Source organism: Chiloscyllium punctatum, chromosome 35 (assembly GCF_047496795.1).
Source record: "Chiloscyllium punctatum isolate Juve2018m chromosome 35, sChiPun1.3, whole genome shotgun sequence".
NCBI classification, from domain to species: Eukaryota; Metazoa; Chordata; class Chondrichthyes; order Orectolobiformes; family Hemiscylliidae; genus Chiloscyllium; species Chiloscyllium punctatum.
Genome location: NC_092773.1, coordinates 15,130,609 through 15,157,554, shown reverse-complemented (window position 1 = coordinate 15,157,554; position 26,946 = coordinate 15,130,609). Strand labels below are relative to the sequence as shown.

The following is a 26,946-nucleotide window of genomic DNA, read 5'->3' as shown; positions in this document are numbered from 1 at the left end:
ATGGACCAAGTGCTGGCAAATGGGACTAGATTAGGTTAGGATATCTAGTTGGCATGGATGAGTTGGACCGAGTTTCCGTGCTGTACATTTCTATGACTCTATGACTCTACATACCTATCACTGAACACAGCAACCACTTGTGCATGGTGAATGAGAATGTGCAAATAGCTAAAAATATAATGTGGTATGGAGAGAGTTCTGTTGGTGATATCAAAAAAATCATATCTTTACAAAGTGTATACTGAGCTCTTGTTAGCTTGCAGGTTTGTTGTTTTTGAAGATTATCATTATCAACAAACTTCAATTGGCAGTGAAAAGTTCCGCAATTACTATATTATCATTCCCTATTTTGGATTCAAGCGAAAGCTGCAAACTGCTGGAATTTCATTCTGGAATAGTATCACAGTTGTCTGAACCTCTTGAAAGAAACACAATTTCTTAGATAACTGTTGCTCTGCAAATTTTCTCCAAAGGTTCGAGAATTTTTCTCAGTTCAGCATTCCAATTGATCCACATTCAATCACCACTGAGAGCCAGTTACTCTAAATGTACACGTCTGCTTCTCCATAATAATTTGCTTCGTCTGTCATTGCAGCGCAGATTTATTTATTGGTTGTTCTTTCTTTTGACTCTGCTCAGTACCTCTCTAAATATTCACACATAATACTGGTGGTCAGCATGTCTGAAACCTTTCACCAACTGTTCCAAAATTCTTGGAGCTTGCAAAATAAGTTGCATTTTCTCCTCTTGAATAGAACTTAAAATTCTTAAATCAATTTGGTGTTGAAAAGATGGACCATCTGATCTTTTCCAATTCTGTAATGCTACAGTCTGAATTGTTGCATCGCTGTAAATTAGAACAGCAAATTCTCCTTACCTACGATCATTCCAACCTCACAACTGTGGTCTTCATAATAACAAGAGATCATTGTTGCAACAGTATCATTCACCATGGCCACCACATCCATTTCAAAATCCTACAAATCAAAGAAAGATTCAGAATGCATCATTCATGGTGTCTGTCTCAATTTATTTAATAGCTTCAGAAGAGCACTGAAGGATAGCAAAAGACACTAAAAGCTTCTACAAGTACTTAAGAAGAATGAGACCAGTTACAATATGTAAGAACAATAAGTAATAAGCTTGGCTGACAGGGTGAAGATTTGCATCAGTGCAGTCACCACTACCAGGAGGATCTCAGCAAGACATCTTCCAAGGACATGCAGTCACCTGCACTCAAGAGCAGATTATTGTGGTCTTGGTGTCAAGGAGTGCTTTAGGCCCAAACACTGCATCACTGTATTGTTTCCCTCCTCCTGTACCCAAAAAAAAGTGGAGATGTGCAAATGTATAATTTGTTGGTAGCAGAGTAAAATAAGGCTTTGGCTTGAGAGGCTTTGGAGAGCAGCAACTCAGCAAAAAGTACAGCGAAGCTCAGGTAAAGTCCTTTTAACCTTCCTTTCTGGTTTTACAGCAGTTAAGATTGCAGTTAAGGCACTGCAAGTTTCTCCTACAGGAAGCAGGAGTTCAGGGAGGCTTCTATTGCCCCTGATGACTACATCTCGGGGAACTGCACCCAGCTGCAGTTCCAGGAACTCCATGTAAGGGAGCTGGAACTGGATGCGCTCAGGATCATCTGAGATGCTGAACGCTTCATAGATAAGAGTTTTAGTGAGGTGGTCACACCTAAGGTGCAGCAGCTAGGTGACCATCAGGAAAGGCCAAGGGAGTAGGCAAAGAATGCAGGAATCCTTTGTGGTCATTTCCCTCAAAAACAAGTATCCGATTTTGGATACTGTTGGCGAGATTGGCCATTCAGAGAAAAGCAGCAGCAGTCAAGTTGATAGCACTATGACTTGCACTGGCATACAGTGAAAAAGGGTAAAGGTAAAAAAGACCTTTGTGATAGGAGACTCGAGAGTAGGAGGACAGACAGGAGATTCTGTGGCTGCAAACTGAAATCCAAGATGGTGCGTTGCCTCCCAGATGCCAGGGTCCAAGATGTCTCAGAGCAGCTGCAGAATGTTCTCAAAGGGATAGGTGAGCAGCCAGATTGGCACATTGGCACAAATAACAGAGGTAGAAATAGGGATGAGATCTTGCAAATTGATTATAGAGAGCTAGGAAAAAAGTCAAAAATCCAGGTTAAAAATCACACAACACCAGGTTATAATCCAACAAGTTTAATTGGAAGCACTAGCTTTTGGAGCGGCACTCCGAAAGCCAGTGCCTCCAATTACACCTGTTGGACTATAACCTGGTGTGTGATTTTTAACTATGTACACCCCAGTCCAACACCGGCATCTCCAAGTCAAAAACCAGTACCTCATTGGTGATAATCTCTGGATTACATGCCAATGCCATGTGCTTGTGAGAGTAAGAACAGGGGGATATGGCAGATGAATGCTCTGATCTCCAGCATCTGCAGTCCTCACTTTCTCCCATGGCAGATGAATGCGTGGCCAAAGAGTTGGTGTGGGAGTATGGATTCAGGCTTTTAGATCATTGGGATCTTTTCTGGGGCAGAGGTGATCTGGGACAAAACAAATGTGTTGCACCTGAACTGGAGGGGGACCAATATTTATTAGATTAGATACAGAGTGGAAACAGATCCTTTGGCCCGACAAGTCCACACAGACCCGCCAAAGCGGAACCCACCCAGACCCATTCCCCTACATTTACCTCTTCACCTAACACTACGGGCAGTTTAGCATGGCCAATTCACCTGAACTGTACATTTTTGGACTGTGGGAGGAAACTGGAGCACCTGGAGGAAACCCACGCAGACACGAGGAGAATGTGCAAACTCCACACAGACAGTCACCTGAGGCAGGAAATGAACCCAGGTCTCTGGCGCTGTGAGGCAGCAGTGCTAACCACTGTGCCACCATGCCACCCAGGTTATTTTGGCAGCCAGGTTTGCTAATGCTGCAAGGAAGGATTTAAACTAGATTGGCAGGGCGGCTGGGATCCTCAACATCAGGGAGGCAAGTTGCACGGCTGGAAGGAGATATAGTAATCAGAAATACTAAGTTGGAGAGACAGGTCAGGCAGGAACACAACAGGAAGCAAGGAATGCCTGTTGGATTAAACTGTATCTATTTCAATGTGAGAGAGCTGACAGGTAAGGCCGATGAACTCAAGGCCTGGGGAGGTACGTGGGACTGGGATATTAAAGCCATTATAGAAACATGGCTAAAGGAGGGACAGGACTGACAGCATAATGTGCCAGGGTACAGGTGATTGGAGATGGGCAAGTAAATACAGTGGAACGTTTATGTTTCTGAAGAGGTTCAATGGAACAGGTCCTCTGCTGTGATTCCAGTTGATGGCATTACTGAGCAAGTAAAACCCAAGACTGAAAACTGGTTTGATAAGATAAAGTTTTTTTAAAAAAAATTAGTTAACGTGGTGGTCAGTCACTGAAACATAGCAACACGAGGCTATACAGTTTCGACAATAACAGAGTTTATGATGCAAAATAGGAAAACTCAAAAAGAAACCAAATTACCTCAACACAGGACACAATTAGATAGATCTCAAATTAGGCATCAAATTTTCCATGTGTTTCCCGATACTATCTAGAGACTGAAATCCGAAGAAACATTTTTTTATGTCCAACCTTTTAATTCCACTAAGCTAATTTTCCCCAGTGTTTATCCTGTGAATTGTGGAGTTTTCCTACATTAATACGCAAAAGTGAGAGTTTATACTTTCTCAGCTTTCAATAACTTGCAGATTTCTGGCCAAACACTGCTGGTTTGGATATTGTTCAAATTAAACTATCCAGCTGAGGTGACTGCTTTTGTCAATCTGCTCTAAAAAAAATCTAATTTCAAGGAAAGAAACTATAATTGCTTCTGACCCCAATCAGGTTTCAAACTGCCCTAATACTTTACATTTCTGGATTTTCCCAACCAAAATCAACTCTTGATTATTCTGAATGAAAAACAAGTTAATAGTCTTCAATTTTACTCTACCTGTCATAAGCTACCACAGTTAAACATCTTGTTCCACTGACACTTGCAGGGGTTTGAAGTCATCTGTTCTCTGACACAGACTGGAACAGGTCACTGCTCTGGAAAGACTGACTGATCTAATTTTTAAAAATAAAATGTCACAGAAGTAACCAACATCTATATTTTGAAATCCCAACTCCAAAGAATCTTAGGTATACAAATAAATGTCATGCCTTTCATCGCAGCTGCGATCATATTTCAAGTTATGGTAGAATCTGGCTGTAGTGACACCTTAAAAAGAATGGGTCCCATTCAAGACAGAGACAAGGAAGAACTTCTTCTGGAAAGGATGATTAACATTTGGAGTCCTCTTCCACAGAGTGCAGTAGAGTCAGGATTATTATTATGTTCAAGGCTGAGTTAGACAGATTTTTAAGCAACAATGGATCAAGAGTTCTGAGACGGGCAAGCAAGAAAGACCACAATCTGACCAATAATAATTTCATTGAATGCTGAAGCAGGATCATGAACTAAAAAGAATGTTCTTGCTCTTATTTCTTATGATATTCTTTCATATGATCTCCAAAACTTATTACCATGGGAGGGGAGAAACTAGCATCGCAAAATGGATCTTGCAGACTTAACGGTACTTGTAATCCATTTGTGGGCACTTCATACCAAGAAGACAACCTTATTTTACTGGACAATTTTCTAAATTCAGGACTCACCCCTCGCCTTTTAATTGCATCACGAAGCAACCCCACCACATTGTTCCCCTCAGCTCCGGATGCTTTAAACCCTTTAGTCCAGTTCAAAAGGATCCCCTGTGAAGAAATATCAATGTGGTCAAATATCATGCATTGTTCTCCAGAAAGCAATATGTTTTGAGCATGTAGCAGCCACTTATGTCTAAGTGCAGAAATACAGCTAACAACTGGTGAAGCACAACTAAAAGAGTATTGTGGGCGAGACAATTGAGAAAGTAAATGCCCACAGATTTACCATGCAAACAGAGATTTGCATTCTCTGTGTTTGGGATTCATTGAAGGCCCATCCCAGACACGAGTTCAGATTCAGATGGCTTTTGAAAAACCAGAACCTTGGTAATAAAACTTTGGCATTATAAATGATCGTGACCTTTATCATTTGTGCCCAACACTTCAAACACATGAGACTAATGTAATCTTACAGACAATCCATGCTGTCTCACCTTGTCAATATCCTCATGACGGACAGGAAATGAGAATGTGAATCCCAGTGGCAGCTTCTTGTCTTTCATGTTGTGTTGGTCCAGGAAGTTGGAGATACACAACGCAATGTAATCAAAGAGCTGGCAGAAAACAAATAAATGAAGTTAGAAACAGCGATTATAATCACAAATGACAGAGGATAGAAACAAGTGTGCAGATATGCAGTATGTTTCAGTCAAACAGTTTCTGATCTTCCTCGAGAATCAATATGCAAAATACAGAAGAAACATGTTGCTGCAACCTTTTACCTGGTCGTTATCAAGATGAAAACAAGAACGTCGATATTCAAATAAGTTTAAATTTCAAACAATCTCAACAATTTAGAACGCTGGAAAAAAAACTGCTCAATGATTGTCAAGTGAACTCTCTGATTTTTAAAGTATTCCAGTGGCGGTAATCATCGGGAATGATCGGTTCCCCATATTCCTGAGTAATTCAAAACATGTGTAAGGCTTGAACAGATTCGGAAATGCAGAAATAAAATCAAGAACAGTTGCAGCAGGACAAACAGTTAAATCAGACTGTACCATTGGGTCAGTTTATAAACTCTTACCATTTCTGCTGTGCCAGTCATGACAGCAATTGGAATGGAGTACCTCTGGTTACTGGTTATAATTTTCCAACTCCGGTTCTCATCTTCGCCTACTTTCACCAGCATCACGCGGAAATTTGTGCCTCCCAGATCCAGCGCCAGGAAATCACCCACCTCTGTGTGTGAAGGACAAGGGAAGATTTGTCACTCAACCGTACATGCATGCATTGAAAAGGATGCCTAACTGCAAAAGAAACACCAAACTGGCTGAGAGAAAGCATTTTACAACTCAGCTAAGAGAGAATGCTGGAATACTCAGCAAGTTGAGCAGAAACTGCATAAATAGAAGTGTTAACATTTCAGGTGAAGGTCTTTCAAAGCAACTCTTACTTTTCAAGGTTCAAAAGGAATTCTGAAACAGCTCTACAAAATAAGAGAGATCTTGGAACAGAATTAAACAAAGAAACTCTTTCCAGTGTCCTGGACAAAACTTGTTCCTCAAACAACTTAACTAAAACGTTCTAGCTGTTTACTTACTGCTGTCGTGGGAACTTTCTGTACACAAAGTAGCTTATCTATTTGCCTGCAATACAACAGGGATTATATTACAATCGGCTGTGAGTTCTGAATATCTAAAAGACATGAAAAGATTCTGTCTTAATGCAAACTTTTTGTTTTCTTTTGCAGTATGTGCAAAGCAAAATCACACATTTGGCAGAGAAGAAGAATGGGAAAAAAAAGTGTTATACATGCAATATATTGAATGATGACATTTGGATCAGAATGCAACCTTCCAGCACTGCACATTGCTCCAATCTCATGGGACCACTGAACTGTTCAGCTATTAGGTAGCTGTCACATATTGACGATAACAATAAATCAAGTACAGTAAGCTAGAATTTGATTGTTCCAGTGCAAAGGTTATAAGCAGACTCTAGTTGTTCACAAGAGACTTTATACAATGTTTAGAAGGGTAGCATGTTTTCTTATAATGATTTTGCAATTAATTATGTGTTGGGTCAATATTTTTCAGCAACTTAGTTTTTTCTACCTGAGCCATCTGGTGTAGAACGTACGTAAGTCGGCAGCATCTTGACACTAGCTGTTTTATGAGTTTCAAGCCGCAGACCTTTCTCCATTTCCTGCTGTATTCTCCGCATCACTTCCAGCAGCTCTTCTTTCTCGAGGTGAAATTCTGACAAAATCTGCTGCACCTAATAAAGAGCAACAGATGGAAGCTAGGTAATACATGTGGGCGGTCATGTGATGAAATCCATTTCCAGCATTCGATGAGAATATAATGTTCAGGGTACACTCAAGGCTGCAGTATTTGGCTGTCTCCAAATGTCGGTGACATTCAGTTCTGCGCAGCAATTGAGGAAGGGCTATTGCAAGGTTTATAAAAGGTCACTTAGGATAGCTCTGGAGGTAATCGAAGAGGAGCTCCAAGGTTATAGTTGGGAAAGTCAGGGAAGATGTGAGAGGGAGAGAGAGAACTGAAAACTCCATGCAAGTGTTGTGACAGTTTGCTGTGTTGCTGGAAAGGCAGCTGAACATTACAGATTTTGAGAGGAATGAAGAGTAGTTGGATCACATTTTTAGTGTGAGGGGCAGGAAGAAATCTGAAGAGCTCATGTGCAGTTAAGGGTTGGAGTCAGGAATCAGAAGAAATCCTGAGGAGCTCAAAAGGTGGGAGGATCACTGCCTCTGTGTTGGGGAAAGTCATGTGGTGCTTGGAAGAAGCCTGCAACCATTGATACTTCAATGCAGCTGGGAAATTTGGGCTTGGAAAGCTCACAAACAATATTTACTCAATGTAACTGAGCTACGTTGGAGCAAAGGGGAAAATGTAGGAGTGGGCCTGGCTTTCTGAAGCTGGTTGTCAGCAAAGAGCTAGAGTTAAGCTTGTTCATAAGTGCTGGAATATAGTTTTGGAATCCAGGGGAACTTCAACCCAAGGAAGGATGGTGATCAACAAGAACAGGAGTGGTCACTGAGGCAGTCCATGAGAGAGCAGATATCAAGAGGGAGTTTCAAGGCCATATCTGCACAAATGAAGAATTATGATCCCTTGTGAAGTTTGAGATTTCTTGTCCCATCATGACATTAATGCCCGAGGGGAAGTTGGGGCAGGTAAGGAGGAGGGATTGCTGTGATATTTGTGGTATCTGTCTTGATGGCATTGGTTACTTGACGCACATGGGTGTAGTTTTTCATGACAGTCAATATTAATCATATTTACCTCACATTCATTCTGGGTGTTGTACACATAATGTTTTACTGTTCTAAGGTTGCACAGTGAAGTGTAGTGTCGTTTGTTCAAAATCATTGAACCTTTTGCCTTTATTCTCTTAGCCCCCTGTATCTCACACTTTGGACACTTTCAAGTTAAAAGTTTCTGATCCTGAGCCAGATCACACCAAAATTTGGTAATATAGCCTGGGAGTGTAATTGAATGAAAGAGCTTGTGCTTCACATGTAAGACAAGATTTCATACAACTTGCATTTTTATATTACCTTTTATGAAGAAAACTGTCTCAAGCCATTGTACAAGACAAAATCAAGAAGAACAATTGTTACTATACTGTACACAAGGACAAAATAAAACAAGGTAAAAACAATGACTGCAGATGCTGAAAACCAAATACTGGATTAGTGGTGCTGGAAGAGCACAGCAGTTCAGGCAGCATCCAATGAGCAGCGAAATCGACATTTCGGGCATTCCTGATGAAGGGCCTTTGCCCGAAACGTCGATTTTGCTGCTCGTTGGATGCTGCCTGAACTGCTGTGCTCTTCCAGCACCACTAATCCAGTACACAAGGACTATCAAGGCAGATGTCCAAAATCTTACTCAGCGATAGATTTTAAGCAGCATCTTCCACTATGGCACTTTACGGCCTTCAACAACTTAAGACATTGAAACCTATTCTTCATTATAATTACACACTCTTTTCCCCAAACTGTTGCTTGCATAGATTTGCCTCAGCAATGCTGACCTATTTTAATTTATTAACACACACCATGAATAATGCTTGTTTACACCTCTTCTCTCCTCCCATTCAAAGTCATTTTGCTTCTTGCTCTGGGGACTCTCATCATCTGTTTTTCTTGTTCCCCCTCCCCCTTGTTAACAGCCACAAAATCCAATATTCAGTTCCAATTAAGAGTTGCACAGAACATGAAAAGTTAACCACATTTCCATCTCCAAAGATGCTGCCAGATCTGCTCAGATTCTCCAGAACTTTCTGTTCTTCATTTCAGATTTCTAGCAGCCACATTATTTGATGCAACAGAGTGACTAAAGCTTGATTCAATTATGCAGTCTGCTTAATTCTCAACTCCACTCAGCTGGTACATGTGCCTTCTCACAGCAAGGATATATGCATTTTGCAAGAATCTCGTTTGATGGACAATGATGGACAAAGTAAGATGCTCTTAAATTAGCAGGCAGCTTTTGTGAATCATACTGGAAAATTACTTTATGTATAGCAGTTCCTTTTATTATAATCTTCTATGATGCACACCACTGGCACATCGTTATTGAAAACTCAGCTTCGCCCTCCCCGTAATTTTACAACCTCCATAGAATTCTTCATCTTGTGAATTTTATGATTCCCAAACCGTCTCCCGCCCAAGTAGTATATAACACAAAACTAAATGCTTCTGTTAGTTTTATTAATTAATAAGAATCGCACTATGCTCATGTTGCATCATCTGAATTGCTTGTAGAGCATCTTTACCTCTGTGCATAAAGGTCTGAATTCAAGTCACACCTGCCGCAAAGGTGTGCCTTAACATATTTGAGCAGACTGATTGCGAAAATAATTTTTGAGAATTTATTTCCAGAGGTTCAGCTGGTCTGTGGAAGGAAATAATAGTCTGTTAGGAGAAAGTGAGGACTGAAAATGCTGGAAAGTCGGAGTTGAAACGTATGGCACTGGAAACGCACAGGTCAGGCAGCATCTGAGGAGCAGCAGAGTTGACATTTTAGGCATAAGCCCTTCATCAGTAACGTGGAGTGGGAAGGAGGCTGAGAGATAAATAAGGAAATGGGCGTGGGGCTGGGGGAGGAAGGTAGCTAGGAAGGCGAGAGGTGGATGCAGGTGTAGGGGGAAATAGTGATAGGTCAGTGGGGAAGGTAGAGCAGGTAGATGGAAGAAAGGTGGACAGAAAGGACAGGTCAAGAGGGCATTGCTGAGTTGGAGGATTGGAAGTGGGAAGAGGTGGGGACGGTTGTGGGGAGATTTGGAAACTAGTGAAGTCAATGTTGATGCCGAGTAGTTGAAGGGTCCCGAGGCAGAAGATGAGGCGTTCTTCCTCCAGTTGTTGGATGGCTTGGATATGGCAATGGAGGAGGCCCAATACTTGCATGTCCTTGGGGGTGTAGGAAGGGGAATTGAAGTGGTTGACCACAGGGCGGTGGGGTTGTTTGGTCCATGTGTCCCAGAGTTGTTCTCTGAAATGCTCCGTGAGTTGGCATCCTGTTTCCCCTGTGTTGAGGAGACCACATTGAGAGAAACAGACACAGTAGATCATGTGCAGGAAACGCTCTGCCGAATGTGAAAAGATCCTTTTGGGCCTTGGGTGGAGGTGAGGAGGGAGGTGTGAGCACAGGTTTTACACCTCTTGCAATGGCAAGGGAAGGTGCCGGGAGTGGAGGAGGGTTGGGGCGGGTGGTGGACCTAACGAGGGATTCATGGAGGGAATGATGTCTGTGGAACACAGATAGGGGTAGGGAGGGAAATATATTTCTGCTGGTGGGGTCTGATAGTAAGTGGCAGAAATGGCAGAGGATAACATGCTATATCCAGAGATTAGTGGGGTGTAAGGTGAGAACTGGGGGGGTTTATCCTTATTGTGGTTGGAGAGATGGGGTTCAAGGGCAAACATGCGAGAAGTGAAGGAGATGTGCTGGAGGGCATTGTTGATCACAGGGGAGGGGAAATTGCAGGTCTTGAAAGGGGAGGCCATTTGGGATGTCCTGGAGTGGAACTGCTCCTCTTGAGTGCAGATACGGTGGAGGAGGAGGAATTGGGAGTAAAAGATTCTGGTTTTACAGGAGGGAGAAGGTGTAGTCAAGGGAGCCATGCGAATCGGTGGGTTTGAAATTGTCCGTGTTGAGTCAGATGCTGGAGATAGAGACGGAGAGGTGCAGGAAAGGGAGGGAGGTGTCAGAGATGGTCCATGTGAATAGCAGTCTGCTGTTGTGCTGCACTGAATATTGCAAAAAAAACCTGTGAGAAAAACTGATTGGCTCCTGCTTCTTCCTTTGCCAGATGGATATTGATTGCATTATACTCCATTCCTGTAAAAGTCTGAATTTAATTCTTAGCAACAAACCATGTTTACACATGAGCTTCTTGACACACATCTGGTTGTGCTGTGAGCTGACAAAGTTATTTGGTAATTTATCACTAAACAGGACAGTCAATCAAAGGTAGATGCTTGCAGCGTGATCAATTTTTCAGACTTTCAGTACAACGGAGGTGATTATGGAAAGCTTCCAGCTGATTTATGATACCAGATGATGGCAACAATTTGACTCCTGGAGCACAGCCGTTCCTTCTGTCCATATAATTAGCTTGATACCGTGGTGATTGATTTACAATGTGAGAAACTGATTGAAGCAGTATAGTAGTTGGGTGCCGTAAAAGTCAAACATCACACGAGCAGTAAACTACAGTGGCAATGCAAAAAATATTATGAATATTTTGAGACATCGAACACAACTCATTGTCATGGTATATCAGAATTATGATTTGAAACTTCTCTCAACACTTCAGTTTCTATTCACATCACAAAGGTGGTTACTTTATGAAAGAAAGAATATATAGTTTGTGTTTTTTTCAATCTTAAGAATCCAATATGTTTCACTTAATGGGGAGTAATGGCCAAATGGTTTTGCCATGAGACTAATAAACCAGAGACCAGGTCATGTTCTGGGGACCTGGGTTCAAAACCCACCAAAAACATGATGAAATTCAACGCATAATAATGAATTGATTGACAAAAAAACACAGCTGGTTCAGTGATGTCCTATAGACAGGAAATCTGTCAAACACCTTGGTCTGTCCCACATATGACTGCAGACTCATAGTAACATGCTTGAGTCTTGACTGTCCTGTGAAATGACTGAGCAATCCAGAACTTGCCGTACATGTAGCTGAACTTTTCCAGTACAGGTACAATACTGGCATCAACCAACAATGTCTGAAGTTACTCAAGTATTTTCTGTACACAAGAAGTAGGATAAATCCAACCAATTACTGTCCTATCAGTATCCTCCTTCAGTGTTGCTGGGTCCACATCCTGCAACTCCACTTCAAAAGGTATTGTTGGTTTACCTGCACTAAATGGATCTCAGCGACTATCACTCTGGCCCTTCCTCTTTTTTTTGCAAAAAATGGAGCTCTGCATTTCTGAGAGCACGTTCCACTCAAAGCTCCCTCAGAAATGAGAAACTGTACTTGCATTCTGATGGTTCTTTCAAAATACAGAGCTGTTAAGGGTAAGCTAAGTGCACTTCCTTGTTATCGTAGTCAGCAGTATTCTGAAATGCAAAGTTTCCAATTGCTACTTTTACAGCTTTACAGCTGCTTTCAAACGATAAATCCAGAAGGCAAGTACTGTAGAATGCTAGGTACGTAGGTCCCAGGTTTCATGGTAAATCAGATGCCAGTTTGGGAGGTGCCATTTGCAGAATCCCAGACAGGTAGAAGAGAGAGAGGGTGCCATATTAAGCAGTACGGAGACAACATTCCCCACCAAATTCCCTTTGGTCACATATCTTTGATTATGGCATTGCATCAGAATCACAGTTTCAAGAAAAAGTGCACAATTCAATTCCTTCATGAAAATTCAATGATGGGACAAAATCACAAACAACAGGGTCCACACCAAGGTCAATAGACCCACCAGGAGGCAAGCGCTGAAATCTGGCTCTGAATATCCAAGAACCTGCATCCAACATCCAACTGTCCACAGGAAGGCCAAAAGTGCTTTAGTTGCATAAAGTTTCCCAAGTCGCCTCCAAGGCCAATATAAATTGCCACTTTTGTGGACACTGTATCATACTCTTCAGTCACACAATGTCTCTGAAAGCACTCAATTGTAAAGATTAGCACCATACAATTCAAGTGCAATACAGAGGAACGGTGTGAAGACCGAGTCAATACAGAGAGACCTTTGATATATCTTAACAGTGGGAATGAAACAAGCTGAACTGAATAGACAAGTAAATGCAACAAATGAGACCACGGGTTTCACAGAAGTAGGACTCGATCATCAAAGTTAAGTGACAATACTTTGATTTAAGATAAGTATTACCAATGACCTTTTTGAAGTGTCATATACCTTAGTTGGCAAGACATTAAATGTTGATGATCATGTTGTGTGATGGAGAGCATATGATAATTAAAAAGGAAACAGCAAATAAGTTTAGATGTTTGAGACATGGAAACAGAAAATGTTTGAAAAAAATTAGAGGGATGAGAAAAACACTGGGCAGAATCTTAATGTGGGCTGTGGCATCTTGACTAAAGAAGAGTGCCAAGCCCACACTTGCTTTCAGCAAGGCCTGTTCAGCAATCTTTAGGGAGATTCCCCAGCTACAGAGGGTCAGCTGCAGACAGGATTAACATGCTGCTGGCCCCGAGCACTGGAAGCCCCAACTAGACAGCTGAGCATGGAGAGGACTCTGTGAAGGGGCTTTCCAACCTGCAGGTCTCCCTTGAGAGTGTGAAGCCTTCATCTCCAATGTAGCGTGGATCAAGACTGCCACAGGGCCACTTTGGGTGGTCATTCATGCTCTCTGCTGGCATCCATTAGGACTTTTAAAACTTTAAACTAGCTGTCGACCTCTACTTGGAAAAATATAATCCACAACTGTCCAGCCTCTGGAAGGCTCCTTGGCAGTTGGGACTGTGTTGAGGAACAATCTTGACAGGACTACCTATTCTTTTCCAGGTCTGCAATTTCATCAGTGTCTGTTCATGAGTATCCATCTTCTTCTCAGAAGATTGACGAGCATGGATCTCCATTTCTGACTGTCCTGTAGTGCCCTAACATTTTTCATGGAGGTCAAATGGTTCCTTGAATACACATTATGTCAATTTTGTGTGTTCGAGTGAAATGACCAAAATATTATATCCTTCCCTTGGATGTTTTGTTTTAATTTTGTCTTTCCTCCAGCCATCTCTCGCACTTCCTCTGTGTATGATTTCTTTCAGTCCACATCTCAATGCATTCAGTTGGGTCTTTGCTTATTATCCATGTCTAAAAAAATATGTAACATAGATTGAACATTGTAACATAGGAACATTCAGCTGTCAAGACGATGTTCTGGATTCCAGAGATGTTCACCCCATTCCATTTTCCACATGATCTCCAATATAAGGATACACTGACTCCGAACGAGGACAACATAAGTTTACAAGAATTATACTTGGACTTCAGGGGTTAAGCTATCATGAGAGATTATGCAAATCAGTCTGTTATCTCTATAATTCACAAAGTTGAAGTGTAATCTCATCGAAGTCTTCAATATACTGAAAGGAAAAGACAGGGTAGGTAAAAATAAATTATTTCTACTGGTTGGGGATGTTAGGACCAGAGGGTATAGTCTAAAACTTCAGGCCAGACTATTCAGAAGAATTGGAGGGAAGTACTTCGACACACAATGGGTGGTGAAGGTTTGGAATTCTCTTCAAGAAATGGCAGTGGATGCAGGATCAGTTGTTATATTTTAAATCTGAGATAGCCACATTTTTGTGAAGCAAAGCTTTGGGCCAAAGGTACATATATGGATTTAGGCTACAAATCAGCCATGATCGCAATGAACTGCAGAACAGGGTTGAGGGGCTGAATGGCCTCTTCTTTATCTGATATTCCATATCCTTTCATGGCAGCAGTTTCCAGAAACCAATCAATTTGTCTCTTGACCATGCTCCATGATTGAACTTCCACAACTCTCTGAGATAGAGAGTTTCAAAGATTCATTATTCTCTGAGTGAGGAAATTCCTCTGTTAATGTCTTTAATACCATCAGCCTTATCTTGGGAAAATCTCCAAACAGGAAGTATCCATTCTGTCAAGCCTGAATTTTTAAGTTTCAAATAGATCACTCTTCATACCTGAAGAGAACAGAGACACGGTTTCTTCAATCTCTACTCCTAAGACAAGCTAACTATCTATTATATTCCAACTACCATGTTCTAGCCCATTCACTTATCCTATACACGTCCACTTGAAGGCTCCTTGAAACCTCCTTACAACTTACGTTTGGTGTCATCAATAAATCTGTACATTTCGTGACAACCTGTAGCTGCTCAGACTCAGGCTTGGTTCACCTATTCCTATCAACTACTTCAGGGCTTGGAAAATCATCCCACTGTCCATTTCAAAGGGTTTTCTGGTGGTTATTTACCTGTTAGAGCTGCATACCATTTGCAGCGAAATTATTCACAATAATTAGCTATATGGCCAAGGTCACTTACTCTCTCTCTCAGGTTAGCACTTTACAGAGGAGAGAACAGCAAATTATTCAAAACAATCAAATGTTCCTTCCGTGAGCTCAAGTTACTGTTTAGCTTTTTTTGAATTTCTGCAGTTCAACATTCTGTTCACTGCTTTAAAATCAAAGCACATTTCTACCAGAATCACTTTGTTCTGTCTTCTGACTAAAACTGACTGAATTCAGAATTTCCCACTAGAGGTGACCAAGTGTCGGTGTGACAAGTTAGAGCATTCTGGTTTATGGTGTGCCATGAGAGGCTGCTGCACCATGCAGCACAGTGGTAGCATAACACTGGATTGAATTTAACTGACTATGGTCAGATTATTTGTGTGTTAATGGACAGAAGAAATGAGAGCAATTCCTCAGATAAGAGGGGTGTCTGTCAGAAGAGACTGAGAAGGATGAGCTTTACCACTGGCAAGTTTATAAACATTAGACTTTAAGCAACTGGAACATACACAGCAATAACCATCGCCGACCCTCACTTTGGGTTCCACCATGATCACTCAGCTCTTAATCTCATGTAGTGTGGACCAGAAGGGGCCAACAGAACTGAATTCCAGAGGTGAAATGAGAACTTGACTTCAAGGTAGCAATTGACTGAATGCACCATCAAAACACCCTTGTAAAATTGGACAATATTTCTTCCCTTCCTTTCCTTTACTTATCTGTCTCCATCTCTGAGAAAAGGCTACAGGGGAACTATGACAATGAGCTCATGGCCTCAAATATAGTTCTTCGCACCCTGCTTCTAATAAAGCTCTTTCATATTTTTCCAGTCTCTCTGCCTCCGTTGCATCTGTTCAGATGATGTAATCTGCCTCAAGGATGCTTATATCTTCCATTTTCCTTGACTCAGTAATCCATACCACCCCCAATTGTGACAGGGTCCTCGAAGGTGTCCAATCCATTTCCTGCATTTGTGCTCTCTAATGCCAATTCCTCCCTTCTGAAGGCCTAATATGGTTCCCCTTGTCCTCACATTTCATGCTACTAGCATCCACACGTAGCAAATAAGCCTTGACCATGTTTGCCATCATGAAACATATTTTTCCTTTTGTGTTTTAGTATTCAGAAGAAACTAATCTGTCTACAATACTGGTGGACTGGTCCATATTTAAGAACTCAGGGCCAACCAAGATGAGTACATCATTCCATTACTGAGTTCATTCACAAGTGTGTGCCTCAGATGCACCTGTTCCCTCAGTCACCCCTGCAAATGCCGGAGTGATTTTTGAAAGTGAACCCACAGAAAGCTACTGGCCCCGATGAAGGCTCCAGCTGTGCACTCTGATCCTGCGCGTACCAGTTGACAGGAGAATTTGCTGACATCTTTAACCTTTCCTTACTATGATCTGAAGTCCCCACCTGCTTCAAGAAAACCACCACTGTCCCGGAATAAAAGAAAGCTCATGCAGTGAGCCTCAATTACTACTGCACGATGACTTTGACCTCCCTTATTATGAAGTGCTTTGAGAAGTTAGTCACTGCTCATATCAAAACTCTAGCCTCCCAGCCTGCCTTGATCCCTTGAAATTTGTCTACCATCGCAACAGGTCCATGGCAGATGCCATCTCCTTGGCTCTTCCCTCATCCCTGTAACATCTGGGGAACAAGATAGCTACATCAGTCTCCTAATCATTGACCACAGCTCCACTTTCAACACCATAATTCCAATCAGACTAATCTTCAAACTCTGATTCCTAGGTCTCTGGTCAGCGCTCTGCAACTATATCCTTGACTTCCTGATCCAATGACCACAATCAGTGAGAATAGGCAACAGCATCTCCTCCATGACAATCCTCACTGGTGCCCCACAAGGCTGAGTACACTGCCTCTTGCTATACTCCCTGTACACCCGTGACTGTGTGGCCAAACTTCATCCTAACTCCACAAGTTTCCTGACGACACCACCGTTGTAGGCTGGATCTCAAACAATGATGAGATGGAATACAGTAAAGAAATAAACTGTTTGGTGGTGTGGTGTAAATCTCTCCCTCAATGTCAGCAAAACAAGAGAGCTGGTCATTGACTTCAGGAAGCAAGGTGGAGTGCATGCCCCTATCTGTATCACTGGAGCTGAGGCGGAGGTGGTCAAGAGCATCAGATGTGAAGGTCATCAACAATCTGTCCTGTTCCACCCAAGTTGATGCGATGGTCAAGAAAACACAACAATGCCTCTACTTCCTGAGGAGGCTAAGGAAATACAGCATATCGGTAATGACTCTTATCAATTTTTATAGGTGCATCACAGAAAGCATTCCAACCGGATGCATCACAGCTTAGTATGACAATTGCTCTGTTCAGGACAGTAAGAAACTAGTGAGTTGTGAACACAGCCCAGTCCATCACGCAAACCATTCTTCCATCCATTGACTCAACCAAGACTTATCAGGAAGGCAGTTAACATCATCTGAGACCCCACCCATCCCAGTTATAATCTCTTCCATCAGGCAGAAGATACAAAAGCTTAAACACACTTCAGAAAGATTCAAGAATAGCGTCTTCCCCACAGGGTGAATGGACCTCAAATTGCAAATCTAATGTTGACCTTGCTCTTTGTGCATCTTCTCCATCTGTAACATTGCGTTGCTCATTCTGCTGTATTACTCAATTGCACTTTGTCTGGCATGATTTGCCTATGCTGCACGCAAAACAAAACATTTCACTGTATCTCGGCAGATGTAACAATAATAAATCAAATCGAAACCATGGTTCATTCCTCTGTCATCCCAAATGCCCATCCATTTCCAGCATTTCTCCATGCAAGAGGAGAAGAGACAACACCTGCCCATTCACTTCATCTCTCCAACTGTCCAAAGTCCCAAAACTGCTTCCAAGTGGTACAGCAACTCAAGAATATTTGTTTCAATTCAGCCAATTGTATTTTCTGTTTATAGAACATAAAATGTTACAGCGCAGTACAGGCCCTTTGGCCCTCGACATTGCATCGACCTGTGAAAATAATGTGCTGCCCATCTAACCTACATTGTTCCGTTATTATCCATATTCATGTCCAATGCCCATTTAAATACCCTTAATATTGGCAAGTCTACTACGGTTGCAGGCAGGCCGTTCCATGCCTCTACTACTCTGAGTGAAGAAACTACCCTGAATATATGTCTTAAATCTATCACCCCTCATTTAAAGCTATGTCTCTTTGTGTTAGCCTTCACCATCCAAGGAAAAAGGCTCTCACTGTCCACCCTATCTAACCCTCTGATTTTCTTATACGTCTCAATTAAGTCATCTTTCAACTTTCTTCTCTCCAATGAAAACAGCCTCAGTTCCCGCAGCCTTTCCTCATAAGACCTTCCTTCCATACCAGGTAACATCCCAGTAAATCTCCTCTGAACCCATTCTAAAGCTTCCACATCCTTCCTATAATGCGGTGACCAGAACTGCTCCAGGTGCAGCCTTATAAGTGTCTTGTACAGCTGAAACATTACCCAGTGGCTCCATAACTAAATCCCCCTACCAATAAACGCCAACACACCATAAGCCTTCTTATTAACCCTATCAACCTGGCTGGTAACTTTCAGGGATTTATGTACCAGGACATCAAGATCTCTCTGTTCATCTACACTGCCAAGAATTTTACCATTAGCCCAGTACTCTGCATTCCTGTTACTTCTTCCGAAGTGAACTACCTCACACTTTTCCATATTAAACTCCATTTGCCACTTCACAGCCCAGCTCTGCCTCTTATCTATGTCCCTCTGTAACTCACAATAACCCTTGGCACTATCCACATCTCTGCCTACCTTAGTGTCATCCACAAATATCCTAACCCACCCTTCTACGCCCACATCCAGATCATTTAGAAAAATGACAAACAACAGTGGCCCCAAAACAGATCCTTGCGGCACACCACTGGTACTGAGCTCCAGGATGAATATTTTCCATCAACCACCACCCTCTGTCTTCATTCAACTAGCCAATTTCTGATCCAAACTGCTAAATCACCTTCAATTCCGAAACTGCGTATTTTGTACAATAGCCTACCGTGTGGAGCCTTCTGGATGTAGGTTTGCTTGCTGAGCTGGAAGGTTCATTTGCAGATGTTTCATCACCATACTAGGTAACATCTTCAGTGAGCCTCCGAATGAAGCACTGCTGTTTCCTGCTTTCTAGAAGTATGCTTGGGATTCCTTGGGTTGGTGATTTCATTTCCTGTGGTGAATTCATTTCCTATGTTGATGTCATTTCCTGCTCTTTTCTCAGGGGGTGGTACTTTATCAAACGCCTTACTGAAGTCCACATAGACTCCTTCAACTACTTTATCTTCATTCACCTATTTTGTCGCCTTTTCGGAGGACTCAATAAGGTGAGTGAAGCACAATCTACTTTTCACAAAACTGTGTTGACTATCCCTAATCAAATTATTCCTTTCCAAATGATTCTAAATCCTATCTCTTATGACCTTTTCCAACACTTTACCCCCAACCGAGGTGAGGATCATTGGCCTATAATTACAAGGGTTGTCCCAACTCCCCTTCTTAAACAAGGGAACATTTGCTATCTTCCAGTCTTCTGGAACTTCTCTTGTCAACACTGATGACATACAGACCAAAGCCAATGGCTCTGTAATCTCCTCCTTGGCTCCCCGGAGAATCCGAGGATAAATCCCATCCGACCCAGGGGTCTTATCTATTTTCAGATCTTCCAAAATTGCTAAAACCTCCTCTTTATCAACAGCAATCCCATCTAATCTTGTAGCCCGTATCTCTGTATTCTCACTAACATTATGCTTTTCTAATGTAAAGACTGACGAAAATTATTCATTAAGCGCTTCCCCATGTCCTCAGATTCCACACACAACTTTCCACCTCGATATTTGATTGGCCCTAATCTTACTATTGTCATTCTTTTATTCCTGATAAACCTATAGTAGGTTCTTAGGGTTTTCTTTGATCCTATTTGCCATCAACTTCACGTTGTCCCCTCCTGGGTCTTCTTTGCCCTCTCTTTACATCTTTTCTGGCTAACTTATAACTTTCAAGCCCCTTAACTGAGCCTTCATGCCTCATCCTCACAGAAGCCTTCTTCTTTCTCTTGACAAGAGCTTCAATTCTTTCGTAAACCATGGCTCCCTCTTTTGACAACTAATGGCCTGCCTGATAGGTATATACTTATCAAGGACACAGAGTAGCTGTTCCTTGAACAAGCTCCACATTTCAAGTGTATCCATCCCCTGCAGTTTCCTTCCCCACCCTACACATCCTAAATCTTGCCTTATAATGTGGTTCATTCCAAACTGTGGAGAAAAAACACTGATAAAGTGGTGTCTTTGCAGAATACCTCTGTTCAGTCTGCAAACGTACCCCGACCTTTGCATAGTTTGCCATTTTAATTCTTCACCTTGCTTGCACATGGTTATCTTTTCTCTTGGCTCACCACAGCATTCCAATTAAGCTTCACATAAGCTTGAAAAACATATCTTTTGATTTGGTACTTTACGTCCTGCTGGCTGCAGATGAATCTGTTCATGATAGGGATGTGCAGGCTAAGACTGGCTATGAGAGATGCAGGGTTATAGGGATAAGATAGGGTGGTGGGTCTGGATGGGATACTCTTTGCAGGATCATTGTTGACTTGATGGGCCGAATGGCCTGCTTCTACACTGCATGGATTCTATGATTGTAGACTCAATACTGAGTTCACCAATTTCATGCTATAACCTCTGTCATGACTCAGTTTCCTTCTCTTGGCAGTTTTGCAGTCCTACTCTTTTGATTTTGGAAAGCAACTATTCATTATTCTGCCATTCACATCTCCCTGGATACACAACTCATTTTCTAAACTGCCCATTCTATCTTCCCTTGGCTTTGACCTTCACCTTCCTCCTGTTCTTGTATCAATCTGTGTCTTCTGAAAATGTATTGCATTTCCAACTTTTCCCACTTCCGATGAAGAGTCATTGGTGTAAAACTCTGATTTCTCTCCACACAGTTGTTGCCAGACCTGATCAGATTTTTCCAACATATTGATTCCCAATTTTTTGCATCCACAATATTTTGCTTTTGTATCAGAGGCTGATGCAAATAATTACAGCTATGTGATGGAATACTCCTCCTCTTACCTTTGTAAATGCACAGTCAAGAAACATGAAACCTTTCAGGATACAGCCCATTTGAACTCCACCCATCATATGAAGATTCACTTCCAATCCCACCAATGCACAATACTTTCAATGTGTAATGCTTAGAAGACGAATTGAGGAAACTAGTTGTAGCTTCTTCAGCAGGACCATCTAAATAGGCAAATTTCACTGTCTGGAAAAAGAAGAGCTGCATCCAACAAGAACACTAACCATATCCTGCACTCTGTTTTGACTTGGAAGCCTACCTTCATTGTCAGTGAGTCGAGAACCTGGAACTCTCTCGAACAGAGAGTACCTGCATTTCACGGATTACAGCAGTTCAAGAAGTTGGCTTGCCAACTCTCAAGGGCAATTATGGAATGACAACACGTCTTGACCTTCCCAGTGATAACAACATCCCATGGATGAAAAAAGAAATTCTACAAAGCTTGATGGAATTGACACAAAGAGGCTGTTTATCCTGATTGTAAAATTTAAAATATATGACTTCACATTTATCTTCATTGAACTGCATTTAATTATAACAGATGGATTATTAAAACAATCCTTTTGATTTCAAATTTAAGCACACCCAGCCTTGGCAGTGGGCATAGCAATTAAATACTATGATATTGAAGAGATAGAAATCACAGTCAAATATCTACACAGTATTACATATTATAAAACCCCTGCTCCTGTCATCAAACATAAACAACGAAACACATATGCTGTCAAAAGTCGATGATTCGCTGCATCAGATTAGTGAACAGAAACTCAAAAAACAATTAAATCTCACAGCAGATCCACGATTTATTCAGAAATAAACCATTTCAAAACTTTCGTGTTTTTCTGGTATTAATTGGGCAAAGACAAAATGAACTGATTAGAAAGCATCAATTTCAAAACACGACTATTGAAACAGAATCTTAAAGATGGAACAATGTCTCAAGGTCATTCAGAGAGAGTGAATTGAGATTTAAAATGTCCAGCACTTACAATAGTGGTCTTTAAATATATATTCGCACACCTACAAGAACTACACTACTGAAGACGATGTTACTCCAACTGCCGTTGCAATTTAAGTTCTGGAAACGAATTAGGTTTAAGAAAACTATTTGTCCAAGTCCCTTTACAAACTCGCTTTCCAAAAGCAGAAGAGGTTTGAGATGCCCATTCACACAACATCCCAGGACAATTCAAAACTTCCTGAAAAAAACACAACTCCAAAAGCATTCCAAGTATCAACTCAAGAGAAACATTTTCATTTCCAGCTGTTTAGACGCCAAAGAAGGCAAAAACAGATGAAAGTTAACTCGGTTGGGAATAATTCACATTTATGCTCTGGTGTTGCGCCAGCTCAAAAGAAAGGGCCGGGATTTACCTTCTGCATCCTACCGTAGTCTATTCTGGCTCTGTTACTCGGCATTAAGGCAATGTTTGGGTTTGAGGGTCTCAGCTCTGCACATTCACCACTTCACAACTGCCGCGGAAGCTCCTTCAGCAGGTTTTTAAATCCCGCCCTGTAATACCCCACCCCACCTCCCGTCTGGTCTCTCGGAATTTTTTTTTTGTCCCCAAACTGTCTCCTCGGTGAAGTCTGCAGTGGACCTGGCTCGGTGGGTCCCCCGTCATCTCACGGATGCATTTCTTGCTCCTTTTGGTTCCTCGGAGCCTCTGCGAGCCGCCTGTCACCATGGAGACGCGGCCTGCTCCCTCGAAACGGAGCCTACACCCAGGGACCAGGGAGAGGGACAGGGACAGGTCCCTGGCAAGAGCAGCATCCTTGCCCCCGTGGCCAACGTGGAGAATCTGATTCGAAGTTCCAAACGCACACACAGTCCACTGCAGAAGTTGGCCTTCTTTAGCAAAGAGTGCTGCTGCTGCCTGCTTCCAGTCACCACCACTCCAGAAGACACACACACACACACATTAACTGGCTCTGTAAGGAAACCCAACAACGACCAAACAGAAAGAGCTAACATGTGAGCCTGCATAAGGAAATTGACAAGCATTTACACAAGTTGGTCTACTGCCAAAATCATGCTTTTTTCTAAAAAAAACCAAAAGTTGGAGTCTCAACTATTCAGTAGAGAAGAACAGGCAGGAAAAATGTCCCCCAAGCAGTTAGAAAACTACAGTAAGAGGTTGGCATTACAAGAATTGGTGACACAAAAAAGGCCCCAGTTGGTGGTACTCTCACTTCAAAATTTGAATTCTGTGGGCTCAATCACCACTCGAGAAAAGACAGCACAAATCTCAAGGCTGACTCCATGGTGTTGCACTGAGGGATTGCCCTTTCATGTAAAACTTCGGATGAGCTGACACATTCCTTTGTCGCCAGGTTGAAGTCTGGGGAAGTGATCAAAATAGCTCAGGACATCTGATCATGATCCAATTGCTTTTTGTGAAAGCTGCCTGCAAAGTACTTCAGAAGACATTGAGGTCACAAAAAGTCCTGAAAAAATGCAAGCTTTTCTTCTTTTGTGAGATAGATAAGTAAACATGAAATGGACTTGAGTTTAACAACGACATCTTCAAGTTGTGTTTGAACACAATCTTTACGAAAGCCGAACAAATTAATTTTAATCTGCATAATATATCGGAGAAATGACAGGTTTTCATCTCACTCTGACTTCAAGCTTCCATCATGTTGTAATTATGCAAAATGAACCTTCACGTTGTTCCATTTGAGGTATGGTGTCATTCTTACAAATCAGGTACCAAAATTATGATTATTTTCAGTCTTGCAGAACAATACAAAGTTAGAATCATATTTGAGACTTGGAACTGTGCCATATAAGTCATAAAATTTCTTCCAAATCCTTATGGTAGAACTCTGAAGCACAACTCATATTCTCATACAGTTACAAAGGCAAAGCAATCTTCAGTGGGAACAATGGCTTGTGACCTGTGTCTCATTTCAACACTAATTCTTTAGTTTCCAAACTGAAATTCATGTTGGCAGTTTTCAGCACAGTGAGTATCTAAAACAATTGTCTAAAATAGAATGACTGTTGATAAAGAGTGGATTATCAAACATTTTGTTGTATTTGAAAAAGTTTAGTTGTGTCATTGTTTAATTACATAAAATATAAAATCACATTTCTTTCAAGCTACTTTCAGTCCTGAAGGATTAAATAAAATGTCAAGGAGGGCTAGAGTGCACCGTCCAGATGTCAAGATTTAACGAAGGCTGTATAACTTGTTTCTATACTGTTCATCATCTGTAAGCACTTACAACTTGACCTCCTGACATAACTTCTTTTCCAAGGGGCAATTACGCATGAGTCAGAAGCTTCATTAAGCTTTTCTGCAGGTAAAAAATGCTTGAGATATTACTGCCTTACATGAGAATTTTATGGATTATCACGGAAAGATTGATTTGTCTTCTTTCAACAAATTGATTCTTATACTATGTGGCCTTCATGTGAATGTTTGGTGCCGTCGTGCTTCTGTCAAAGTTGAACATGTTCCTAAAAATGGTCTTGATGCACATGATGTAACTAATAATCAATTTGCTTATGTTGAAAGGGTCACAAACACAGATGTGTAAAATCTCTAGTTAGAAATGACAACTTCCTCCCCGACAAGTGAGCTTTTTTATGATTTGTTTCAAGTTGTAATCATGTGATATTTACATCATTGCTATTACTTTGGTGTCGGAAAATCATTGAGTACTTTCCTACAGAATTCCAACATGCTCAATTAGCACAAAATAAGTGTTGTTGATGATTATCGTCTCCATCAATTCTCGGTCTCCTGAATGTGCTGGGTGACATTTTTCAGTATCACTGACATTATTCGACTTCATGAGTTTAGAATTCTTCAGTTTTTTTCTTTCGTATTCAAGAATAGTCCGGCAAGCACATGGCCAACATGTAATCTGCATTAAATGTAACAGGCAAAATTACGGTCAATTGCAATAAAAAGCAACACTTTGATGCCTTTACTCTTGACTCATCAGGATGGAATTGCAATACCAAATTTCAAATAAATGAACACAAATAATGATCCCCATGCGAATACGTTGACCGGGATTGCACAGTTTCAACTTAAACAAACACTCAGGACAATTATTGCCTTCTCCATGACTGTGTCTCACAGAGTCCACTTTCTAATCAATCACCACTCTTCTCAAGCAATTTAAATTCTTGCTCCTTTTTTGCAATTTGGTCCTCTTTGCTGTTCTATCCTGGTACGTACAAAGCGAAAAGTTTTGACAGCATGTCTCTTTTTCCAGAAAGTGTCATGTTCAGTACAAAGCAAATATTTGACTATGCTTTACTACACCCATTTCATTTCTGCTGAAAATACATCATTTATTGCTGAAACTGTTAAATGGTGGGATTGGCTTCAAAGTCAATTCATCACAAGATTCAGTTGTGATGTTCCAGTGCCGGCTGCTGCAATTTGTTAACTAAAAATAAAGTTGGCTAGGCAAAAGTGAGGACTTCAGGTGCTGGAGATTAGAGTTGAGAGCATGAAGAAGGGCTTTTGCCCGAAACGTTGATTTTCCTGCTCCTCAGAGGCTGCCTGACCTGCTGTGCCTTTCTAGTACCACACTCTTGACAAAAATAAAATTGGTCTACTTGTAAATGAAGATTCCTAAAATGATACGTGCAATACAGGGTAAGGAAAAATCTCTTTCCAGGAAAGAAAAATAATCTGCTTTGGCTTTAGGAGGCAAATGTTGAATATAAAACAAACAGAAAATGCAGGAGAAACTCAACAGGTCTAGCAGCATCTGTTTCCACTTCATTTATGAAACAAAAGCAAGAATTAATGTTCAAGAGTCTGATATGCCTTCTTAAGAACTGAAAAGGGTTGCAAAATGGTGTTTTAATACACTAACAAAAGTGGAGGAGAAGCAAAGGGAACAGATGGTGTGAAGGTTTACTGAAAAACGCAAAAGGTTTGCTAATTGGGGTGAAAGAGCAATGTATATGTAACAAGAGTATACGCAAGGGTGAAAATGGGTTCTTCCAGCTCACAGCCAAGTCAATGAGACACAGCAACAATAGAGGGAGAAGAATGTAAGAAAACTGGAAGATGTCATGAGTTCAAGCTCTGAAATTGTGAATTTCAACACACAGTCTAAGAGTCTGTCAAGTGCTTCAGTGGAAAATGAGTTGTTGCTCCTCAAGTATGTGTTGTGCTTCATTGGAACATTGTTCTGAGCCTGCTACAAACGAGTTAGTGAAATGGCTGGAAGTCAGTCCTCTGGAGAGAGCAGAGGTGGCCTGCAAAGCTCACCTAGTCTGCGCTTGGCATTGCCAATGTAAAGGAGACTGCATATAATAAATGAGATTGAATGAAGTACAAGTAAACCACTGCTTAATTTGCAAAGTGTTTTTAAAGCTGAAGGACAGTGACGATGACAGTGGAGAATGGGAAGTTTTACAACTTCTATGAGTGCATAGTAAGATGCCATGGGTGGGGTTGGAGAGAAAGTGTAAGCAGTGAAGGAAGAGTGGACTCGGGTATCATAGAAGGATTCTAAACCTTGAAACAGTCACTCAAGTAATCATTACTTTCAGAAATCTCATCTGTTCAGACATTGTTTATTCAGTAAAATATGCTGATTTTCTCAAACATTAAAGGCTGCTTTG

General features: G+C 41.4%; 1 protein-coding gene across 1 annotated transcript in view; it reads right to left on the bottom strand.

Moving 5' to 3' along the window:
- gck (glucokinase (hexokinase 4)) overlaps positions 1-23,105 on the bottom strand; it is a 36,975-nt gene extending 13,870 nt beyond the window's left edge. The window contains exons 1-6 of the mRNA XM_072554043.1: positions 22,719-23,105; positions 6,793-6,955; positions 5,763-5,917; positions 5,170-5,289; positions 4,688-4,783; positions 878-977 (exon numbers count right to left, since the gene is read on the bottom strand). Coding sequence (XP_072410144.1) covers positions 878-977; positions 4,688-4,783; positions 5,170-5,289; positions 5,763-5,917; positions 6,793-6,955; positions 22,719-22,763 — 679 coding nt within the window. The 5' untranslated portion in view covers positions 22,764-23,105. The remainder of the gene's footprint in view (positions 1-877; positions 978-4,687; positions 4,784-5,169; positions 5,290-5,762; positions 5,918-6,792; positions 6,956-22,718) is intronic.
- Positions 23,106-26,946: the final 3,841 nt, after the last annotated feature.